Below are 20,273 nucleotides of genomic sequence, written 5' to 3'. Positions count from 1 at the left end.
TCTATGGTATGGGGTTAACCTGCAGCAGCTCCTTAAATTACACAGATGGTTTAATACAAAGAAAAGTGAACAGGTACAGAAAAGCCAGCCTGAAAGCAGATTGTGAACATTGCATTGCTTTCAGCAAGTTCAGTTCACTTCCAATTGTGACCTGATTCTTTCATACATTTAATGAATCTGTCAGGTTGATACCATGAAATGGGACAAGTGAGCAGTCAGCTTTGTTGTAAGGCTTTGTTTTCATGTTTCCAATTAAAAACAAAACAAAACAGAATACAAGCAATTAATGGGAAACATTAGGATGTAAGAATGCAACAGCTTTTAAACATATGGGAGATTTCATCTGAGCAAGAATTTTTGCTGGAAAAGATTGAGGTGAGCTCACAACTTTCAATCAGAGTTCTGTGCATCGAAAATAGTTAAGTTGGACAGGGCTGTCACGTAAGAGATGAATTTACACAACTCTAGAGACTGGCTTTACTAGAATGAATTATTGATGTCTCACTTTCATAAGTGAATGACTTGCAGAAACCAGCACAGAGTACGTCACACCGCTGCAAGATCTGCAGACTTAATGCAGCTGTGGCAAAGCCAGCCAAGTTCTTTCTCTGAATGGCACATCGACAAATACAAGACTGCAAAAGATACAGTTGCTTTGGAAGTGGATCAGCCTTTAAAGAACTAAAAACAACTCTGTACCTGAACCCCACTGATATATCTGTGGTGTTAGAGCTGTTTTTCCTGTTTTCAGAAGTTTTTTCTCTTCCCTGCTAATTGCCAGAAGCTGAACATCTATTTCAGTGGAGCTCTGCCAGTTTATACAAGCTGAGGATGTGGCCCATATTTTTATAAAGGGAGGTCCTTTCCACTGTTTTGCCATCTGCCAAGCTCTACTTTCAGCTAATTAAATAACGTCAAGTTCTAGCAGGCTTTTTCAGGCCATTAGAGTTTTCCATTTCTGGACCCCTAAGGGTACCTAGCAAGTCTGGCTTCAGGAGAACTGAGATGTGGATTCAAAGGTGCTGACAGTGCTAAGAGCATTTCTAAAAGCTGGAAAACACTCTGACAGTTTGGACACTCTTTGTGGTTTGCACACAAAGAGAGTTTGTGGAGGATCTGTGAATGTGAGCAAACAACCTTACACACTCAGAGGAAGTGGGGATTGACCCCAAGCATCTGCTGTTTCACCATGCAGTGACCAGGAGGGCTCAGCAGAGCCTGTGGGGCAGCCTGGACGTGCAGGCACAAATACTGAGGCCATTTATCACAGGGCATTTCTATCCCTCACTTTTGTGGCCAGCCTCACCCTCCCTTTGGCCTGGCACCTCCTCAGGTCCTCTGCCCACCCCAAGCCCTCCTGCTGCCCAACAGTGCCCTGTGGCCACGGTGCTGCCTGCGGGCAGGAGCAGCAAAACATAAAAGCATTTCATTTATCTTCAACTCTACAGCTACAAGTGTAACAGACACCCTCCAAAGTCCCTCAGATACAAAAATGAGCAGTTCCAAAAATGTGACCAAGGGCGTCCCGTGCTTCGGAGCATTTTCTCTCCCTCTCTGCTACGCCTATGCTAAACATGACTGGTCTTAAAACAGATTGTCACCAGCCAGAGCAGAGATTGTCTCATCTTGTGAGCACAAGACCTGCTACAATGGAGCCTTTATCCTGCCTGCAACCTCCAGCACTGCTGTAATTCAAATACCACTAGTAACCATGGGGAATGTGCAATAGCATGAGCAGGACACGAACACAAGCAGAGAACAAACCTCTATCAACCTGAAGCTCCACAGGATTATTGGACTGTTATTATTATTATTAGTAGTAGTAGTAATAGTAATAATAACAGTATTTTTATTATATATAATATTTAAATGTTTGGAGGTGCCTGGTGTGGCCCAAGCACAGTGTGTATGAGCTCTTGCCAACCCCACAGGCTGAGCAGGAACACACTCTGTGAGCTGGAGATAAGAAATAATAAATATTATTATTATTATTATTATTATTATTATTATTATTATTATTATTATTATTATTATTATTATTATTATTATCATTATTATTATTATTGTTGTTGTTGTTGTTATTGTTATTATTATTATTACTACTGCTGGACTACACCAGCAGTACTGGCAGTCTTTGCAATCTTCCTGCTTTTTATCCCTGGAGACCCCAAAACACCTTCTCATGTCTGTGGAGAGACTGTTTCAAACAGGGAAAGAGAAAGGGAAGGGAAGGGAGGCCATGCATGGTGGTGTGGCTGAAGGACAAGTCCTGATTTCTGCCCTGCCTAGGATAAAATGAGAATTACCTCAGTCTAGATCAGCCTCTCATCCACCCCACTGCCAGCTTAGGGAAAAAAAAAAAAAAAGACAACAAACAAACCACAACAAATCAAGGATTAATGAGCAAGAAAACAGTTTTTCTCACATGGCCTCTCGTGCAGCACCATCCTGGTGTGAGGCCAGACACGAATACTGGATTGAGACACCAGTTAAATTGCACTGCCATTTCAATGACACATCACACCTCCCAGGCAGCCTCTTCAGAGGGGTGTGAGTATGTGGGCACACCTCTGTCTAAAGTTCAAACATGATTTAAACACGTCATCCTACACCAACAAAGTGGTGTTAGTACAAATCTGAGCCCATTGTAGCTGCCTGAGTCACAGGAGTACACAGCAGGTATTTTAACACCACTGTGATGGCTGGCATGAATATATCTCAATCTCCAGCACGTTATATGACCACAATAGATCTTCCTCTTCCCTTCCTAACTAATTTATAATGTGAACCAGCACTTACAGGTTTCCCTTGAAATGTCACTAATATAAAGGAAAATGGATGGACACATCTGACCAGGGTACAGCAGCATCCTCCTAAAGAACAAGGTGGAGCTGCCTGGAAGGGCCCAGGTTTGGAGGGATGCAGGTTTCCTGATGGCCCTGATGAAGGTCTGTGCCTCTGAGAGGATGTTACACCACGTAGGGCAGTCTGTGAAACAGGCCCACAGGTACAGCACTATTTCAAAATGCACTGTATTCCTGGCAAGTCACGTGCCTTAAAGCTGGACATAAATCATTGCAAACTTCAACTCTTGTTTCCACAGAACTTATTCAATGTTTTTGGTTCCACACAGAGGGCCCTGTTCAGCATCTTGCTGCCATGGTGTTTTTCTATCTTGACAATTCACTTCCACGAGCAGGCACGTAGCCAACTCAAATGAGACTGAACGCAGTGAAAAGCCCTTCAGGTAAACAGTGTGATAAGCTAAACTGCAAAAACGAGACAATGTTTTTGTACTATGAGGCAGTTGCTATGGAGACTGTTGCTAATTAACTGCATTCAGCCAAGAGAACAAAGGGTTTAAGGGCAGGCAGGACTCTGTATCTTAGAGAGAGTAATGCATAATGTCTTATGCAATCTGCACATCTATCATATCTGGAATACCTGAGCCTGTGCTTAGGCTGCAAAATACCTCAGTGACAACGAGGGGGGTTTATTCCTTTAAATTTCAACTCATTTTTAGCTAGTTAATTACTTGCCAGTATTTAAAAAACAAACAAAACCCATACTTAAAAGTAACAGGTATCATGAATCAACGCATCAAGTCAGGACTGCACTGAACACTGAACTGTTTTATGTTCATTCAGAGCTACTGTTTGCACAGGGTCTGCGTGGCCAGGTTGGGCACTGAGGGGCTGCAGGGGTGGCTGCTGTGAGAAGCTGCCAGGAGCTGCCCTCAAACCTCACAGAGCCAATGCCAGCTGTGAGACTGGCACTGCGGCACCACCAGCGACAGTGCTGCTGCTCCTGAGAGAACAGATTTGGGAGGGAGAGCACAGGGATGCTGAGATTGCCCTGCAGCCCTGGGGGAGCACAAGGAGGGCACAGGGATGCTGAGATTGCCCTGCAGCCCTGCGGGAGCACAGGGAGGGCACAGGGATGCTGAGACCCACCATGAGGATGGACACTGAGCAGGTGGATGCCTGAAGGAGGCTGTGACCCCAGGAGAAGCCCGTGCTGGAGCAGGTTTGTGGGCAGGACTTGTGATCCCCATGCTGGAGCAGGCCATCCTGAAGGACTGAACTCTTCTCAGCCTATCCTCTACGGATAGGCTGGAGAAATTCAGGAAGAACTGCTGCCCATGGGAAGGAATCACTTTGGAGAAGTTGTGTCCCATGGAGCAGGGGCAGAATATGAGGAGCCTCCCCCTGAGGTGGAGGGAGCAGAAGCAAAGATGTGTGATGAACTGATCACAGCCCTCATGCCCCATCCCACTGCACCACTGAGGAAGAGGAAGTGGAGAAACTGGGGGCTGAGTTACAATAATTAACTCTTCAATCCATTCCTAAATAAAGCTCCCAAAAATGTACATTGGACCTAAATACTATGCTTAAATTAAAACTGGCAATTCTGAACAGATGCTGAATAATATCATTTCCAAGGGATCATAATCTGGTTTCGTTTTCTATTATAGCTCCTTTTGATGCCTACAATGCACTGCAGGCCTACAGCCCTCTAGAAGAAGCATAAACTCGTCAGAAGTGCTGTAAACCCAGAGCAGCAGAGCTGCAGCTCACAAAGTGTGTTCCTGGGAAGCTGCAGCTCACACAGGGTGTTCCTGTGTTTCTGGGGAAGCTGCCCCTGCTTTCAGCATCCCCTGCAGCCCCCAGCAGGGACCAGGGCTCCCCAAGCTGCTCAGCCTGTGTGGGGGGAGAGGGTTTGCTCACACACACTGTGCCAGAGCAGGCACCTCCAAACAGGACACAGCACAGCCTAACTCACCCCTGAAATCCTCCACAGCTCAGCTCTTCTCCTAAGGGGAAGCTGAGGAAAACAATCAAGAGCCCATTAGAAAGACCCTTCTTTTAGAGATGACAAGCCAGTGGATAAAACAGATCTGCTCTAACACTAGATTTCTTTAGGTCTGGATAAATAAGGCAGTATTTTTCCTTTTTAAGTCATTATACACATGATTTAAATAAAACCAAAACTGGGATTTTATTTTTTTAACAGGATTTAGATGCTGTCAGGCTGTAAAGAGTCACAATCAATTTTGAATTTAAGTCCTTACTAAAGGGAATGGGATGAGTTCACACCTCATATGAGGGTATTACTTCAGCAAAGCCTGCTGCACACTGAACACACAGTATATTAATTTACTACATGAAGGCCTAAGGTTTGGGGTTTTTTTGACATTTTGAATTATGAGGCATCTGCAAACAGATCCTAAATCTGAACTGCACATGGATTTTCCACACCAGCCAACTCGGATTGCCCCTAGACATCCCCTCCAGCATTAATCACTCACCCACACTACTGTAGTTCATATTTCTTTTACAGAAGCAGAGGTCTGCAAAATTCTTAAACTCTTGCCTAGAAAACAGGAATTATTACTTCTGTGGCAAACTAAGTTTCAAACATAAGGGACCCAATTCTGCCTTCAGTTATACTGCCATAAATCTTTAACAATTACATTAGATTTATAACAGTGCGACTGAGGAGGAAATTGAGCCCAAGATATTTTCTAAATCGGTAATTAAATAGCAGAATTTTAGTTTGGCACAGAGTAAAGACCTCTTAGGTTACTTCTTTGGATAAGGCTACATACTTTTTTGTTTCTTGAATAATAATGTTATGAACAAATTAAATTATCCTATTTTCAGCAGCCTCTCTTATTCTGTACAATATCTCAGGGAGCATCAATATGGGGCTAAATATTGCCTCAGTTTCCCATCCACTTTCTCTCTCTCTTCTCCATATTTAGACTCCTTGTGGCTCTCCTTTATTTGAATATAGCATACAGCACCTCAAGGACCTTTTCTTGTTTGGTTTCAAAGAACTACTGTATTAAGCAAATGCCTAATAATAATAAAATGGCATTTAGTCATGTCCCTTATTCCAGGAGCAAGGCATCCTGTGGTCACATCATGCAGAGGTTGCACCCTCAGGAAATGCAGCTCTCCCCCCACACAGGATGTGGAGCAGGAACATGGATTGGCCACAGTTGCCCTAAACCCCACAAGGGTCACTGGATAAGCTGTGAAAGGACCCCCTTCAGCATTAAAGCTTAGATGGCAGTGGGGGAAAGAGGGCTCAATTCCCAGCTCTGCTATAAAACCCCTGATGACATCAGACAAGTTATTCAGTCCCTCTAGGCCGCTTTCCTTTATTGGGCAAGGGCACTTGTAAAATTTCCTGTCTCGGGATTTTAACAGAAGTGCGTTGTTAATGGCTATTTCACCTCATTTTAATTTTTGCTCAGCATTTCCAGCCCTAATGCATGTCCCCCATTATTGCCCACTTTGCTGACCCCCCGTGCCAGGCTCAGGCCATGCCCTGCGTGTGTCAGCTCACGGGGCTCGGGGGGAGGTGGCACCTGGGACAACTGCTCCCACATGGGAGATCAAGAGCCAGGCCAGAGGGCTTTCTGAGCTGTCCCACCTGTCCATGGCACTCCTCTGGCCACCCAGCTATGCAGCTCCAGTGGCCTTTGCTCGCTGCATGGCAGGATGGAAAATTCTGCGGGCGGCTCCCGCGAGCGCGATCCCTTACAGCAATTCTCCTCAGCACGCTGCTGATTGGGCCTCCTGCAGCTAAAAATACCCCTGCAGCCTAAATATGCAGCACACAATGTATGCCTGCATACCTCACCTATCTAAATATATGCCCACATGCCTACCTAATAACAGCTACAAATATGAATCACACTATTTCTTCCCAGAGCGCTCTCGGGGGAGGCTGCTTTCAGTTGCCAAAGCAAAGGAAGGTCCCAGCTGAGAGGTAGACAATTCCTTGTGTATACACCTCCTGCTTGAGGACTCCTAAATACATTTTAATTGGCTGGAACACTTTTTATTCACACACACAAACCTATTTGCACATATAGGTATGTGCATATATTTATATGCAGCTATTAGGAAAACGCTTCTTTCAACATTAATTGTACTGAAAGGTTTATTGTTGACAGCCCATCCAAGGAAGAACTAAAGAAATGAAAATGCAATTCTTATTCAAAGAATTAAATGCTGAAGTTACCAGGCCACATGAAGGCACCTGCTAAAATGACCCAAAGACTACTTTAACTGTGGAAAACAATAGTTGTCAACAGTATCCAGCCTGCTGTCCCCAAGTCCCTGAAATTGGGACCCAGCTGGACTAACACTTTCCTGTTCTCAATGTCTAAGAGAGCAGTTACCTGCAAGTTTAGGGGTAAAACTGCTGCTGAATCTTCCAACAGCTGAAGATGAGTTTCTCATCTGTGTTCCCTACTCACTTGCATTGCTAGCATGACAAAAAGCACAATTTAAACTGTGATTTTTATTTCATTAATCCTTTTCTTTTCCATGTTAACCAAACCCCAGTTTATATTAAGGTAGAAGTAAGAAAAAGCAAAGCAGCTTCAGGCAATTAAGCTTCAGATGTTTTAGCTCTGCTGCAATGATCAGGCAAACTGAAAAAGCATTTTCTTTGTTATATGCAAACTCAGCATACTTCACCTCACCTACTTCCACTCAGATTACTGGAATATGCTCCCTCACACCTCCAGGCATGATTTTTGTGCTGCTGTGCCCAAAACTGTCAGGCATCAAGGCTGATACGGTTGCCTACAGAGAAACCAAGACCCAACCCAAGCCAAATCCATCCCTGCCTGTTGGGTCCCTTCCTCCAAGGAGGGCAACCAAACAAGGACTTGGGTTGATGACCTGATCTTCCTTGAAGGCCCAAACACCTGGAAACCTCTGGCAAGCTGCCTGCCCCCTTCAAGGCAGAAAGGAGAGCTCAATAAAAGCATGAAATGCTTGGGAGGCCTGGCCCAGCTGGGATGGTTGCTGGGGGAGGCTGGAATTGTGCAGTTGCAGTAGTGACACCAGACAAGGTCCCTGCAAGTAAAACTGTGCTGGTGTTTGACATCCCAGCAATTCCCACAGCGTGCAGTGCCCTCTCAGGGCTCCAATTCCCTCCTGAATTTGGGATGTATTGCTGTACCTTTTACATTAGCTTTAACAAGCCATCCTACTTCTGTGTGTTTAAAAGAGCATTCATGAAGTGGAATTATCACATACATATCCCAAATTTGTATTATTTTTGCTTACAAAAACATGTTCCTTAGTGAAACAGTGTAAACACTTTTTATGCCTGGAACAAAACCAGAAAAATTGCTGAGGAGCCTTTTTCCACTAACTAAACCATTACTTCTACTGGAAGTCTGCAAACTCTTAATCCATTAGTGTCTAATTTCTTAAACTCAAATTCCAGACTTGAATCATCTGGAAGCCCAGAGCCTGAAGTGTTTCTGTCTGATGTTCCAGACCAAGTGCCCCACATGAAATTGTTTGTAGGATAGGAAAATATTCATACAATGGTATTGATGCAACTTCTCAAGGGCACCACAAAAAAAAAAAAAAAAAGGAAGAAAATCCTTCATGCATCTGTTAGGAAATCCCCATAAGACCCAGATAAGATACATATTAATTTTGAATAGCAGGCCCTTGGGGAATTGTGTAAGACTCATGTCACAACTAGCACAGCATTTACTCTCCAAGAATTAGCCCAGGATCCCCCCTGTGAGGTGTGGGGTGGGACACAAACCCACTTCTCAGGAGACTGCATGTCCCCAGAAAACCAAAGATTCAGTGAAATTTCTTTGTGTCCCCACTGCTCCTTGTTCCCCACAGTGTTATTTTGTTATCACACCACAGAGCAAAGCCCCTGAGGGAACAGTGGGAACATTAGGATGGAATTTCCCTTCCAGCCTGGCTCAGATGTCTGGTTTTCACCACTCATCTCCCTGGCCCCTAGTCCATCCTGAACAGCCACCTAGGACTGCCCAAATCCAGCACTCTTAGGTGCAGGTGCAAACCACGGTGATGGTGCTGGCAGCTAAGGAGTCAAATTTTGATCAATATTTTTTTCTCATGCTGGTCATGTGAAATTCTCCCTGCACTGTCCAAGTCTCTCTCTTCAGTAAAAACCCCACTATTTAAGTTTTTCACCTCTTCTGCTTCCACAAGAGTGCCCAGAACAAGAGTGTCAGCATGGACATAACTTACCCTCCCCATGCCCATGTCAGGTGTTGGGGAAGATGAACAGGAAAGCCTTATAAATATGATTGTCTGGCAAAAGATTTTGAGAATATAGAAACTATAAGTGAGATTGAAATGAAAGCAAGCTTTGAGATCCCTCAGTTACTGAACAACTGGAAAACAATGGTGTGGCCAGCTGAAGGTGATCCCCTTTTGGTGAAACAACACCCTCTGCTTGCAGACAGGCCCAAGGGTCAGAGCAGACCCTACAGCTCGGCAGAAGGGGCCCAAAGAGGAGTTTTTAGGGTTTAAAATGTAGCACAGTGTGGTGATGTCATGATTCTTATAGGCTGTGTGTAAATGCTATAGGATTTGTATCTTGTACTAGATTGGTTAGTGAGAATTAGAATATTCAACACAGAAGATGATTTATGGTATTGTAAAGGGGACCTTGCTCTCTTACGCTCTTACTCTCCTATCCTCTCATCCTCTCTTTCTCTCTCATCCTCTTTACCACTGTCCTCTGTTCTCTGGGCCCTGCTCTGAGCTGTGTTTGGCAGCTCCCAGCAGGGCCCTGCACCCAGGCCCTTTGCAATAAACCCCAAATCCCAGCAGAGCCCTGCACCCAGGCCCTTGGCAATAAACCCCAAATGCCAGCAGGGCCCTGCACCCAGGCCCTTGGCAATAAACCCCAAGTTCCACAACCTGGCTTCAGAGATCTCTCGTCTCCGTCCATCCCAACCATCCTACCCCTGTCACTCCCACAGTCAGGCCTTGCTGGGGATGTGGGTCACTCACTGCTCTGCTCCAGGACTGAGTGACATAACTCACCTGGTGTTTGAAGTGCAGACACTTCTACCACAGTTTCATACTGGCCCCATGAAGAGGAATTCAAACCTTACAGCCCATCATGAATGCCCAAGTGGGCCTTACTTGTCCAACTCAAGCTGTCCCCAGATTTCCTCAATGAGAAGGTGTTTGCCCCAGGAGCAAACCCAGGTCTACAAGGAATGAGATCAAATCAACAAGTCAATTTTCTTTCATGCTATCTACGTGCAGGCTTTTCAATTATCTTGATCTCTCAGTACTGTGCAACCAACTAACACACTCCATCAGCCTGATCAAGGCTGTCTGAACTATCTCCTAGCACGACAGCTATTTCTTAAAGCTGCAAAACTCTGCCTTCTGCAATGGCAGCATCACAAGTTCACCTGGAGAAACCAGTGCTGGGAGAAAAACAAGCTAACACAAATGACACTACACAACCACCTAAATGTATCTTGGATGTTCCAGTGAGGTTGCATCACTTCAGTGCTCTCGTGTTAACGTGTGTCAGTTCTAAACAAGGACATTACCAAAGGAACAGTGTCATAAAGGAAAGGCACAGCCTTACGCTGCTTTGTATGGCTGTTTAAATAGGATTAGCCACAAAATGACTCTGAAGTGGACAAATGCCTGATCTGAACATGGCCTGGTAGCTTCTACTCAGTTTCAGGAGCTCCATGCAGTGCTCACTGAGCACTGGCAGACTGGGGCAGCAGCCACACTTCTGTCTTTCCCATGAACAGGCTACACACAACTTTCTGCCATTAAGTTTTGTCTAAAATATGTGACTGAAGTGAACATGGTTAGCAGAGAGAGGACAAAGCCCAAGTGCTAAAAATCACTTTCAAAGGATGTCCTGCTCTTTCTGATGCGCAATTTTTCAGCAAAACTTTTTAGTATACTTCCCCATTTCCTTTGGGATACATCATCCTCCCAACCCAACACAGCCAATGGAATACTCAATCCATGGCTGTGCCATGTACCTTCCACAACATTACTGACACTTTCAGCTGTGCTGCTTACACAGCCTGCTCCCCAGGTAGGAGTTGAGACCCTCATCACACACAGCTCTAATAGTCCCACCTCGATTTTCTCTTTTGGATAGCAGGTTATGGCAGAGAGGAAAAAGAAAAAAAGAGAAAAATATTTTCTGTCTTATGAAGACTCTGCCTCTTTATCTCAAAGCACTGACAATTTACTCTTGAAAGCCCACGGAGAAAGATTAAACCCTGTTCCCCCACATTTCAGAAATCCTCGAGATCGAGCAACAACCCCTCCTTTGCATGGGCTGGGCTCACAAAACCAGATCCTGCACGGCCTGCTGATGTTGCAAGAACATCAGCATGTTGCAGAAACGATCTGAGGCAGATTTGCTCCCAACCGAAGCAATTTCAGTGGTGACTTCTCCAGCAGACACCTCTCTGTGGCCCTTCCTGCCCTTCCCTGCTCAGCACGGGCACCGAGCAAGCCCAGAGTGCTTCGGACACTTTTGTTTACAACCTGAAACACCCAAAAAATGCCTTTCAGAAAAGGAGTCCCCTCTCCACTGTGTTCATTGGGTGCGTGTTGCTGAGAGAGCAAAAAAGGAAGGGGGAATAAAAAAATAAATACAAGAGCGTATCTTTGTACAATGATTGCAGGAACAGATGAATAAACATGAAACCTGATACTTCACATCTGGTATTTCATCACTCCAAATACCTTATTCACATTCAAATATATTTAACACTGTGGAAACTTTATAAGGTAACAATGTCTTTATGGAGGCAGCAACTTGCATGGAACTTTAAAATTAAAGTTTTAAAATTAGAAGTAACAGTAAAAATAATTTGTAACATGTTACTGTACTCTTCATAAAGCTATTTACCTCACAGTTTCCTAACAGAAACCCAGAAAAACACCAAATAATGGCAGTTAGATAGAGAATCAGGCAAGCCCACAGAATAGGATTTCTTTTGTCAATGTTCTAGTTCAAAGTTCAATTTTAATACCCAATTTGCACAAGGTGCTTTGGAAATGAAGACTATTATTACTCATTGTACAAAAATTCTATTATCTGAGCAGAAATTTTTATGAAAGTATCCTTTTCCCTTAACAGTGCATGCCAAGAGATTTTATATATAACCTAATAAACATACAGAGTCCTGACAGGCTGCTGTGCAATTTCTCACATTAATTAGTACTCATTCTTCTCTGTAAAACTACTAAACATGCTAAAAAAACTTCCTTTTAATAATCACTACATACTCATAAGCACTTTTGTTGTAGAGATGAATACCTTCAATGGAAATTTGCAACTGAAAGGCAGTTTACAGGTCTCAAATTTTTTAATGAAATTATTTTCTTGTCTTAAAGGCAAAAGCCACCTTTACTACATTGAGGCTAATTTAGCAGTGCTGATAACAAGATGTCTGGGTGCATATTCCACTTGTTAGCACTTATGGCACTTTGGCATTGTCCCTAGAGCTGCGCTTAAGCCACATCTTGCTCTATCTAAATTTTTAAAAACAGAAAAAAAAAGAAAAAGTGCAGACAGAGCCAAATCCCAAATCCAATCCCGTGGTAACTCCAGTGACTTCAGTGTTACACCAGGGATAAAAGTAGGGCTGCATTTCACAGCAGCTTTCATTCCTGTAATCTTTTCCAAAACACTCTCAGGAGCAAAGACAAGCACAGGCAAATACCTTGCCAATAAGTGAGTTCACAGGGATTGCTACAGGTTACTAAACTGTCAGCAGTAACAGACCAACAACGGGAACCAAGCACAAACACAGGACAGCCAATGCCCTCTAATGGGCTGGAGTTTCACCATGAGCTGCATAAACAAGGACGTGGAAATTCATTGGAAGGGATCTCTGAGGCACAAGGCAAAGCACAGGGTGCCCTACTTGCACCAGAGGGTGATATTTGTGTTTGATCAATACTTCTCTTGAGACAGTGCAGATGAAAAAAACCTTGCCAATGCCTTGGCAAGGCAGATGAAAATGTGTCTAAGGACTCAGTCTTTCCTCCTACACTGGACTGCTTCCACAAACAGTGTGAGCATCAATCTATACATGTGTTCCTCTATCCTCCTTCAAGCCTCCACATTTATACCTCCTCACCGTTTTTTAATTGTACTTACTTTCAGTCAATACTGTGCCAGGAGCAAAACCAACACTATAAGACCTTCCCAACTTCCCTCTCAAAGGAAAAGGGAAAAGGAGTGATGGATAGAGCTTTCCTGCAGGAAACTTATCACATGTCCTTGGCTTTACCATGTACTCCCTTTCTCCCTCAAGAATTTCAAAACTAGTTTCTGGAATTTGTCCATCCAAACCAAAAGAAGTGTCTTTGCTTCTTACCCAATCATTTCCTACAAATTTAAAACCAAGAGTTTCCTTAAGCTTTCATTTTGTTTTGAGGGTTCCTTCAAGGAGCCATAACCCTGGGCCAGCCTGATATGCTCCTGGTCTTGCAGAGGTCACAGCTTTGTCTTTGCAGCCTGAGGATGCCCCAAGGCAAGAACTAAAATGTTAGGACATCCCCTTTTCTCTCCCCAGCCAGGGGCCCCTGCAACCCTTTCCTGTGGGGACAGGATCGAAAGTCTTTTGTTCTTGTCATCCTCTTGTGTCTTAAGTTACATTTTCGGGAAGGCACGGGGAGAGGGAAGCATCCTTCCCTCCTTCACCCGAGGTCTCAGCTGCAGAGGAGCAGTGAGGTGACTCAGGCTGTCTGGAGGAGGCACAGATGTCCCCAGTGCCACTGGGGCAGCTCTCCCATCCCATCCCTGCTCTCACCAGGGCACAGAGCCCCTTGGCCACCCCCCACCCACAGATCCCAGTGCTCCCAGTCCTCCTTAAGCAATGCCCTGGGTGCCCTGCAGCCAGCTGGACACAAACCTCTTAGAAACGCCAATTTAAGGACAATTTTTAGACCACCACAAAGAACAGTGAAGAAACTCTGGCTGCTTGCTTACATGAATGTCGCAAAGCCCTCATTAAATCAAAGGCAGAGACTTAAAATATTTCTTCAAGCAAAATCTCTGCCCTTCTCAAAGTCCTCCTCCAAAGATCAAAAACTACAATTGCTTAACTTAATCCACACAGAGTGATCATTATATTTGCTTCCATAAAGATCAGATTTGTTCTGGTGCCCATATCTACAGGTAATTTCAGTTAGAAAATGAAATGGTGCTCTCTTGACCTTCTGTCTTACATGGCCCATGAATTACTGACACATTACAGTATCCCCCAACACTATGGAAGCTTGGCCATATTGCAATGTCTCTCTTGTAAGTGAAATAAACTTGGTATGCCACTAAAAGGCATTAAATTATTTTCATTATGCCACACAGAATGTAAAACACTTACACTGTTTTGATTTCAAAATCCTTGGAGAACAATTATGCTCTCAGGGCCATAAGACTCTATTAGGAAGTCCTCAGAAACCTAGCATGGTTTCAATAAATCCTCAAACACTACAAAGCAGTCACTCAGTTTGAAGAATGAAAACATGAGTTCATCCACTGCAAAGTCAGGATGTAAATTCTGCTCATACAGTACCCCTGCACTTCCTGACACATTTCTTCCTGCTCAGTCAGGGCAACACTTTAAGTGAAGTTTTCAGCATCAAGCACACATAGCTCCTTTTCTGATTGAAAATTAACTATATTTGATTTAGGATTAGGATAAATAGGAGATATGCCTATGCTTATGGTGTTACTAGCTACCAGTATTAATCAGCAATTAGATATGCACAAATAGTTTTATATATATATAATTCAACAAATGTTAACATTCAAGGATTAGGAACCATTAAACGAAATCAGAGATTGTTGCAATGAATGGATAAACGTGTTAATTCCTTTAATGTATACAATGGCACCAAAAAATGCTTCAAATCACCAAAATGTAGATTTCAGGGGTGACTAGTGTGGTTCTAGGGATCCTGATTAAAAAAACCAAAAACAATACAACCACCCTTATTTTGGCTGATGGGTTGCTCCAGCCTACGTAAGGCTTTAGAACATAAATACACAATGAGCCTGTTTGTATATACATGCTCATACACTCCTAGAAGGAGCACAACCTCCTAATTAGGCAAATCATCTGCCCTCTCCATAGGAGAACAGCCCAAAAATAGCAGCTTTTCCATAGGAAACACCGAGAAGCAATCCCAACGGGGGGAGAGGGGCGGGCAGGGAGCACAGCAGCGATTCCATCCCCCGGGGCAGGGGGCCAGCGGGAGGAGGAGGAGGGTGAAGGCGAGCAGCCAGGCAGGAATCCTGGCCTGGGAACTTTCTGCCGAGGGCAGCTGAGAGCTTCATCCCGACCCTTTTTTACCCGGACAGGACGCCGGTGTGGCCGCGGGGGTGACACGGCAGCTGCGGAGGGACCGAGCGGGGCACCCGGCAGTGCCCGGGCACAGCTGGGGGCAGCTGCGACAACATCTGGCCGGGGCTGGGGCCATCTGCCCCGCCAGGTAGCAGTGAGTGACGGGGGTATATCCTTGGGGCATTGCCACCCATCCTCGGGGCATTGCCACCCATCCTTGGGGCACTGCCACCCATCCTCGGGGCACTGCCACCCATCCTCGGGGCATTGCCACCTACCTCCAGGGCAATGCCACCCATCCCTGGGGCATGGGCATGGCCACCCACCCCTGGGGAACTGCCACCCACCTCCAGGGCATGGCCACCCATTCCCAGGGCACTGCCATCCATTCCCGGGGCACTGCCACCCATCCTGGGGCACTGCCACCCCTTCCTGGGCACTGCCACCCCTTCTCAGGGCACTGCCACCCCTTCTCGGGGCACTGCCACCCATTCCCAGAGCACTGCCACCCACCTCCAGGCACTGCCACCCATCCTCTGGGCACTGCCACCCACCTCCGGGCACTGCCACCCACCTCCGGGCACTGCCACCCATCCTGGGGCACTGCCACCCCTTCCCGGGCACTGTCACCCACCTCCGGGCACTGCCACCCATTCCCAGAGCACTGCCACCCATCCTGGAGCACTGCCACCCATCCTCGGGGCATTGCCACCTACCTCCAGGGCAATGCCACCCATCCCTGGGGCATGGCCACCCATCCCTGGGGAACTGCCACCCACCTCCAGGGCATGGCCACCCATTCCCAGGGCACTGCCACCCATCCTGGGGCACTGCCACCCATCCTGGGGCACTGCCACCCCTTCTCGGGGCACTGCCACCCATTCCCAGAGCACTGCCACCCACCTCCAGGCACTGCCACCCATCCTCTGGGCACTGCCACCCACCTCCAGGCACTGCCACCCATACCCAGTGCACTGCCACCCACCTCCGGGCACTGCCACCCATCCTGGGGCACTGCCAGCCATCCTGGGGCACTGCCAGCCCTTCCCGGGCACTGTCACCCACCTCCTGGGCACTGCCACCCATCCCCGGGCACGGCCACCCATTCCCAGCCATGGGCACACGGGCAAGGGCCCTGCCGGCCCCAAGGAGGAGTTTGGAAAATGGAAACGAGGGAGGGACGGGGCGAGAGAGAGAGCTCGGAGCAGCGGTCAGGAGATGTCACACAGAGATGTCACACAAGAGCTGTCACACGGAGATGTCGGCACCCCTCGGCTATTTACCGAATGTTGGCACCTGATTGAGAGCAGTTTGCACGCAGGGAAGTGGGGAAAAACCGGTGAGAAAAGACACAAAAGCACCCCTAACTTGCCTCGTTCATAGGGAGGCTCCTGAACGCAACAAGAACTTCATTACTTTGCAGTTCAGGACTGCATGATCTGCCACACCACTACACAGGCTGCACTTCCCACTTCCCTGTCTTCACTATTCAGTGAAAAATAGAGAAAAATGCCTGGTTTTTTTGTGCACCCGAGGAGCGACACAATTAAATGCCTCTTTTAAATATTCACATTTGGCCACACCGCTATATGAGGTAAATAGGACAATTCTGTATCAATACTGCTTTCCTAATGCCAGTGGAGAGGAAATGGCTTGGACAGTCCTGAACATAGCACCAGCTCAGCTGAGCTCTCTCAGCTTCACAGATTTCCTCCAAAAGCACCAAAACCAGAACCAGGAACATTGTGTAGAAACAAGCTGGGCTTTACAGTTCTCATGTTGGAACAATTATTTCCAAAGGCTAAATGTGCACCACTTACCATACATTTTGCCTTCATCTGATAAGATGATTTTCCTCCTCCCACACGGTGGATAGATAGCTAGAGCCTCCTGGAAGCTCTGCTCAATGTCAGGGCTCCAGACACCTTCTGCATCGTTGTCAATAGGTTTATCTGCAGAATCACTCATTCTTTCAATGTCCTCGGCAGGGCTCTCGCTGCCGCTCCAGCTGCTGGGCTCAATGGTGATGGCTGGGGTCTCCAAGCCTAAGCCTGGAGTCTTCAAGGGAATAAACCTGCAACACAAACAACCAACCCAGAGAGGCATTAAAGGCATGGAACTGCAGGCAAACATTCCTGCCTGCTGCTGATGCTAACGGTGAACAGCAGCTGAGCAGTAACGGCAGCAGGGCGAGCATGGGATGCACCCAGAAAAAGTGAAAAATTAATAACCATGCTACCTCAAACGAGCTGAGGTGGAGCAATAATGCTGTCAGATGGGCAGCTCTACTGCATTTTCTCTTGTAATTGCATGAGGGCATAGAAAATCAGATTATTCTTCACAAATAGTTGAAGTGGGGGGAAACTCTACAGACACATTGCATCTGACTGAAGACTGGCACCCTTAAAATAAAAATCCAGATGCTCAGGCAGGGGGAAATCAGAATACTGCCACTGCTGGAAGAGGAACACACTGATTTATGCCAGAGTGACCACCAGAGCTTAAAACCATTTGAACCTAAAAACAAAAGCAAAAACTATTGTTCACATTCATCCGGATGTCAGTGGATTAAATGGAATTATAGCAGTGATGCCACAGCTCAATGTAATTAACTGGAAAAAGCTTTAATTTTCAGATGTTACCCAAATAAATAACACAACCAGAATCCAAGCTACTTACAAAAAGAAACCTTTAAAATGATAATACCGGAGCAAGGAATTACAAGAGAAGATATATACTTTGCCTGATTTAAAAGGTCTCTGTCACAGAACCATAGCAGAACAAAAATTACAAGCTTCAAGTTGCTGAATCAATTTAATAAGAAATAATTTAATATAGCTGCACCTGCTCACACCAGCAGAGCTGCAGATCTGTCAGAGTTCCTTTTATATTTTTGAGAGAAATACAACTCTGCTGTAAAGACTTGCTCCAGGCAAAAAAGCTGCTATACCAGACCACGTTCACCTCTGGTGTAATTCTTCGGGAAGTCAGTGAAATAACACCAGGAACAGATTTGGCTCAACATGTCTAGGCATAATGCAGTTTTATTGTGAAAAAAAGAAGTTTGGTGACTCTAACAGTTCTAAATGGATGGGAGTGTTCAAACATGCATGCGTGAGCTACAAACACAGTTAAAAACCCAGTTCCCTGGCTAAACACTCAAAACCCCTAAACCATAAGATTTTTATTCTGCTAGGGCAGAAGAGAGGGGCTTTCCCTTGCACAGATCTCCATCCTCCATGCCTCTCACTGGGGTCCAGGAGGTGAAAAGCAGCAGAACAGCATTCACCCCACGGAGGAAGAAGGGGAAGGTGTATGTGGAAGGCCATGACACCTCTGACTAAACACCTTTGGGCTGGAGAGCTGCCTGAAAGGGGAAATATTTACAGCAGCCAGCCAATCACTGGAGATAACCAAAACCTGACGGTCCGGTCCCTTGGAGGCCAAGGTGTCTTGCAAAAAAACAGAGCTGCAGCTGGGGAACCTGGGAGCAGGCTCTCACAAACCAACAGGACCAGTTTGACATCCAGAGCACAGGGTATTTCCACTTCTCCAGGCTCTACCCGGAGCTCAGAGGGATCAGTAGGTGTGAAATGGGCTCCCATTAACTCCATTTTCCCTGCTTGCCTGCCTCTACAGAGAGGCATCGCTTGACTTCGCATTGGTTTGAACATTTTAGCACAGCTTAGGAAAATGTTAGTGCCTTCCCACCCTAATAGCCAGGCTAATCATTGTCTCAAATGCCTTTTAATAACTGATAATGAGGGAGCAGATGGATTCACAGGGAACCACACACATGTAATGGGTGAGAACTCTGGCCAAATGCACCACTTACTGTCCAGGAAATCCAAAGGACACAAAATTTTTGAGTTGTCATCACTCAAAGGGAGATGTAAACCTTGGTAAAATAGTGAAACCCCATCCTTCATAATCCTCAGAAGGCTGAAGGGTTGATTCAAGCCCTGGAAGAGTTGAATTTTGTATGCAAGACTTACCCAAGCATGAGCACAGCGATACTGGGAAACAACTGACAAAAACAATCACATCCACTTAAGCCTTCACAGAGAAGGGGAATCTTTGGTAAATGAGAGGTAATTGAATGCTGATGGGGATAATTAGGGGGAGGGGTCAGTTTTATTGCAATAGTGCAGGGGAAAATGGCTGCTGGAGATTTCATTGGCCTCACATGACCCAACCACAAGGAGCACTTCAGCAGAAGTCAGCACAGGGTGGGACACATCACTGGCTCTGCTTTCCAAAGGTGACTCCAGCAGGAAATCCTTCCCCTCCCTGAGCCCTGCATTGCCCAGCACAGCCACGGGCAGCTTCTGCCCAGCTCAACCACCCTCTGCTTACAAAACCTGCCACAGTCATAGCCTCGAGTCCCATTATCATCTCACAAACCAGCCCTTGTTATTACATTATGCTGAAATAATAATTAAAATGCACAAGGAACACAGTGAGGCTCTAAAGTAATTAATGTTACTTGATAGTCATGTCATATCTTGCGTTGTGTTTACGGGTGAATTTTCACTTAGGTGCTATCTCCCTTCCCATTCCTCTTTACCTACTTGGATATCATCTTGAGGCACTCATAGCTATTATTCCAGCCTCTAAAATATAAGATAACCAAGTGTTCCTTGCAGAACATCTCTACAATAGGGGCGTGGAAGAAAACCTCTCATATTAAAGGTTATTTGGAGCAATTTCCATTTTGGTGAATGCTGACACTGCAGATCAAGCCAGAGGGCCAAGGAGGAAAAAAACCTTGTATTACAACTGCTAAATGGCTCCCTCTTACTTCAGGAAAAAAAAATGAGCTAACTCAGTTAATAATTTCCAGCTCAGTTCTATGTATCAAAAGGCAATTCCACCTCCTCCTCAGCTTGAATTCTGAAGACTCAGCTGTGATGAAAAACTTCAGACCTGCTATGCTGGAGTTCAACACGATTATCAAAAATAATACAAGCTGTCAACAGATGAGCTTTTTTTGCACATTTCTAATGAGCTCTAAATCTCACATGAAAAATGTCAATTTACAATCCAATTTAAAACTATAAAATACTTTTAAAAGTGAGCCTACTTTGTATTAGCAAACTCCAACTCTTGC

The 20,273-nt window shown here is 45.6% G+C and overlaps 1 protein-coding gene across 8 annotated transcripts in view; it reads right to left on the bottom strand.

Annotated features, from left to right (window-relative positions):
* TEAD1 (TEA domain transcription factor 1) overlaps positions 1 to 20,273 on the bottom strand; it is a 152,091-nt gene that overhangs the window by 83,189 nt on the left and 48,629 nt on the right. For 7 of the 8 annotated variants that reach the window (XM_014270624.3, XM_074543853.1, XM_014270623.3 and 4 more), the window contains one exon: positions 16,984 to 17,237. The exons of the other annotated variant lie outside the window; for it this stretch is intronic. In XM_014270624.3, the coding sequence (XP_014126099.1) occupies positions 16,984 to 17,131 (148 nt within the window). In that variant the 5' untranslated portion in view covers positions 17,132 to 17,237. Of the gene's footprint in view, positions 1 to 16,983; positions 17,238 to 20,273 lie in introns of those variants that run through there. 8 annotated transcript variants of the gene reach the window in all.

The sequence above is a fragment of the Zonotrichia albicollis genome, chromosome 6, assembly GCF_047830755.1.
Source record: "Zonotrichia albicollis isolate bZonAlb1 chromosome 6, bZonAlb1.hap1, whole genome shotgun sequence".
NCBI lineage: Eukaryota > Metazoa > Chordata > Aves > Passeriformes > Passerellidae > Zonotrichia > Zonotrichia albicollis.
Note: the sequence above shows the minus strand (reverse complement) of the source record. Positions and strands in the feature narration are given on the sequence as shown.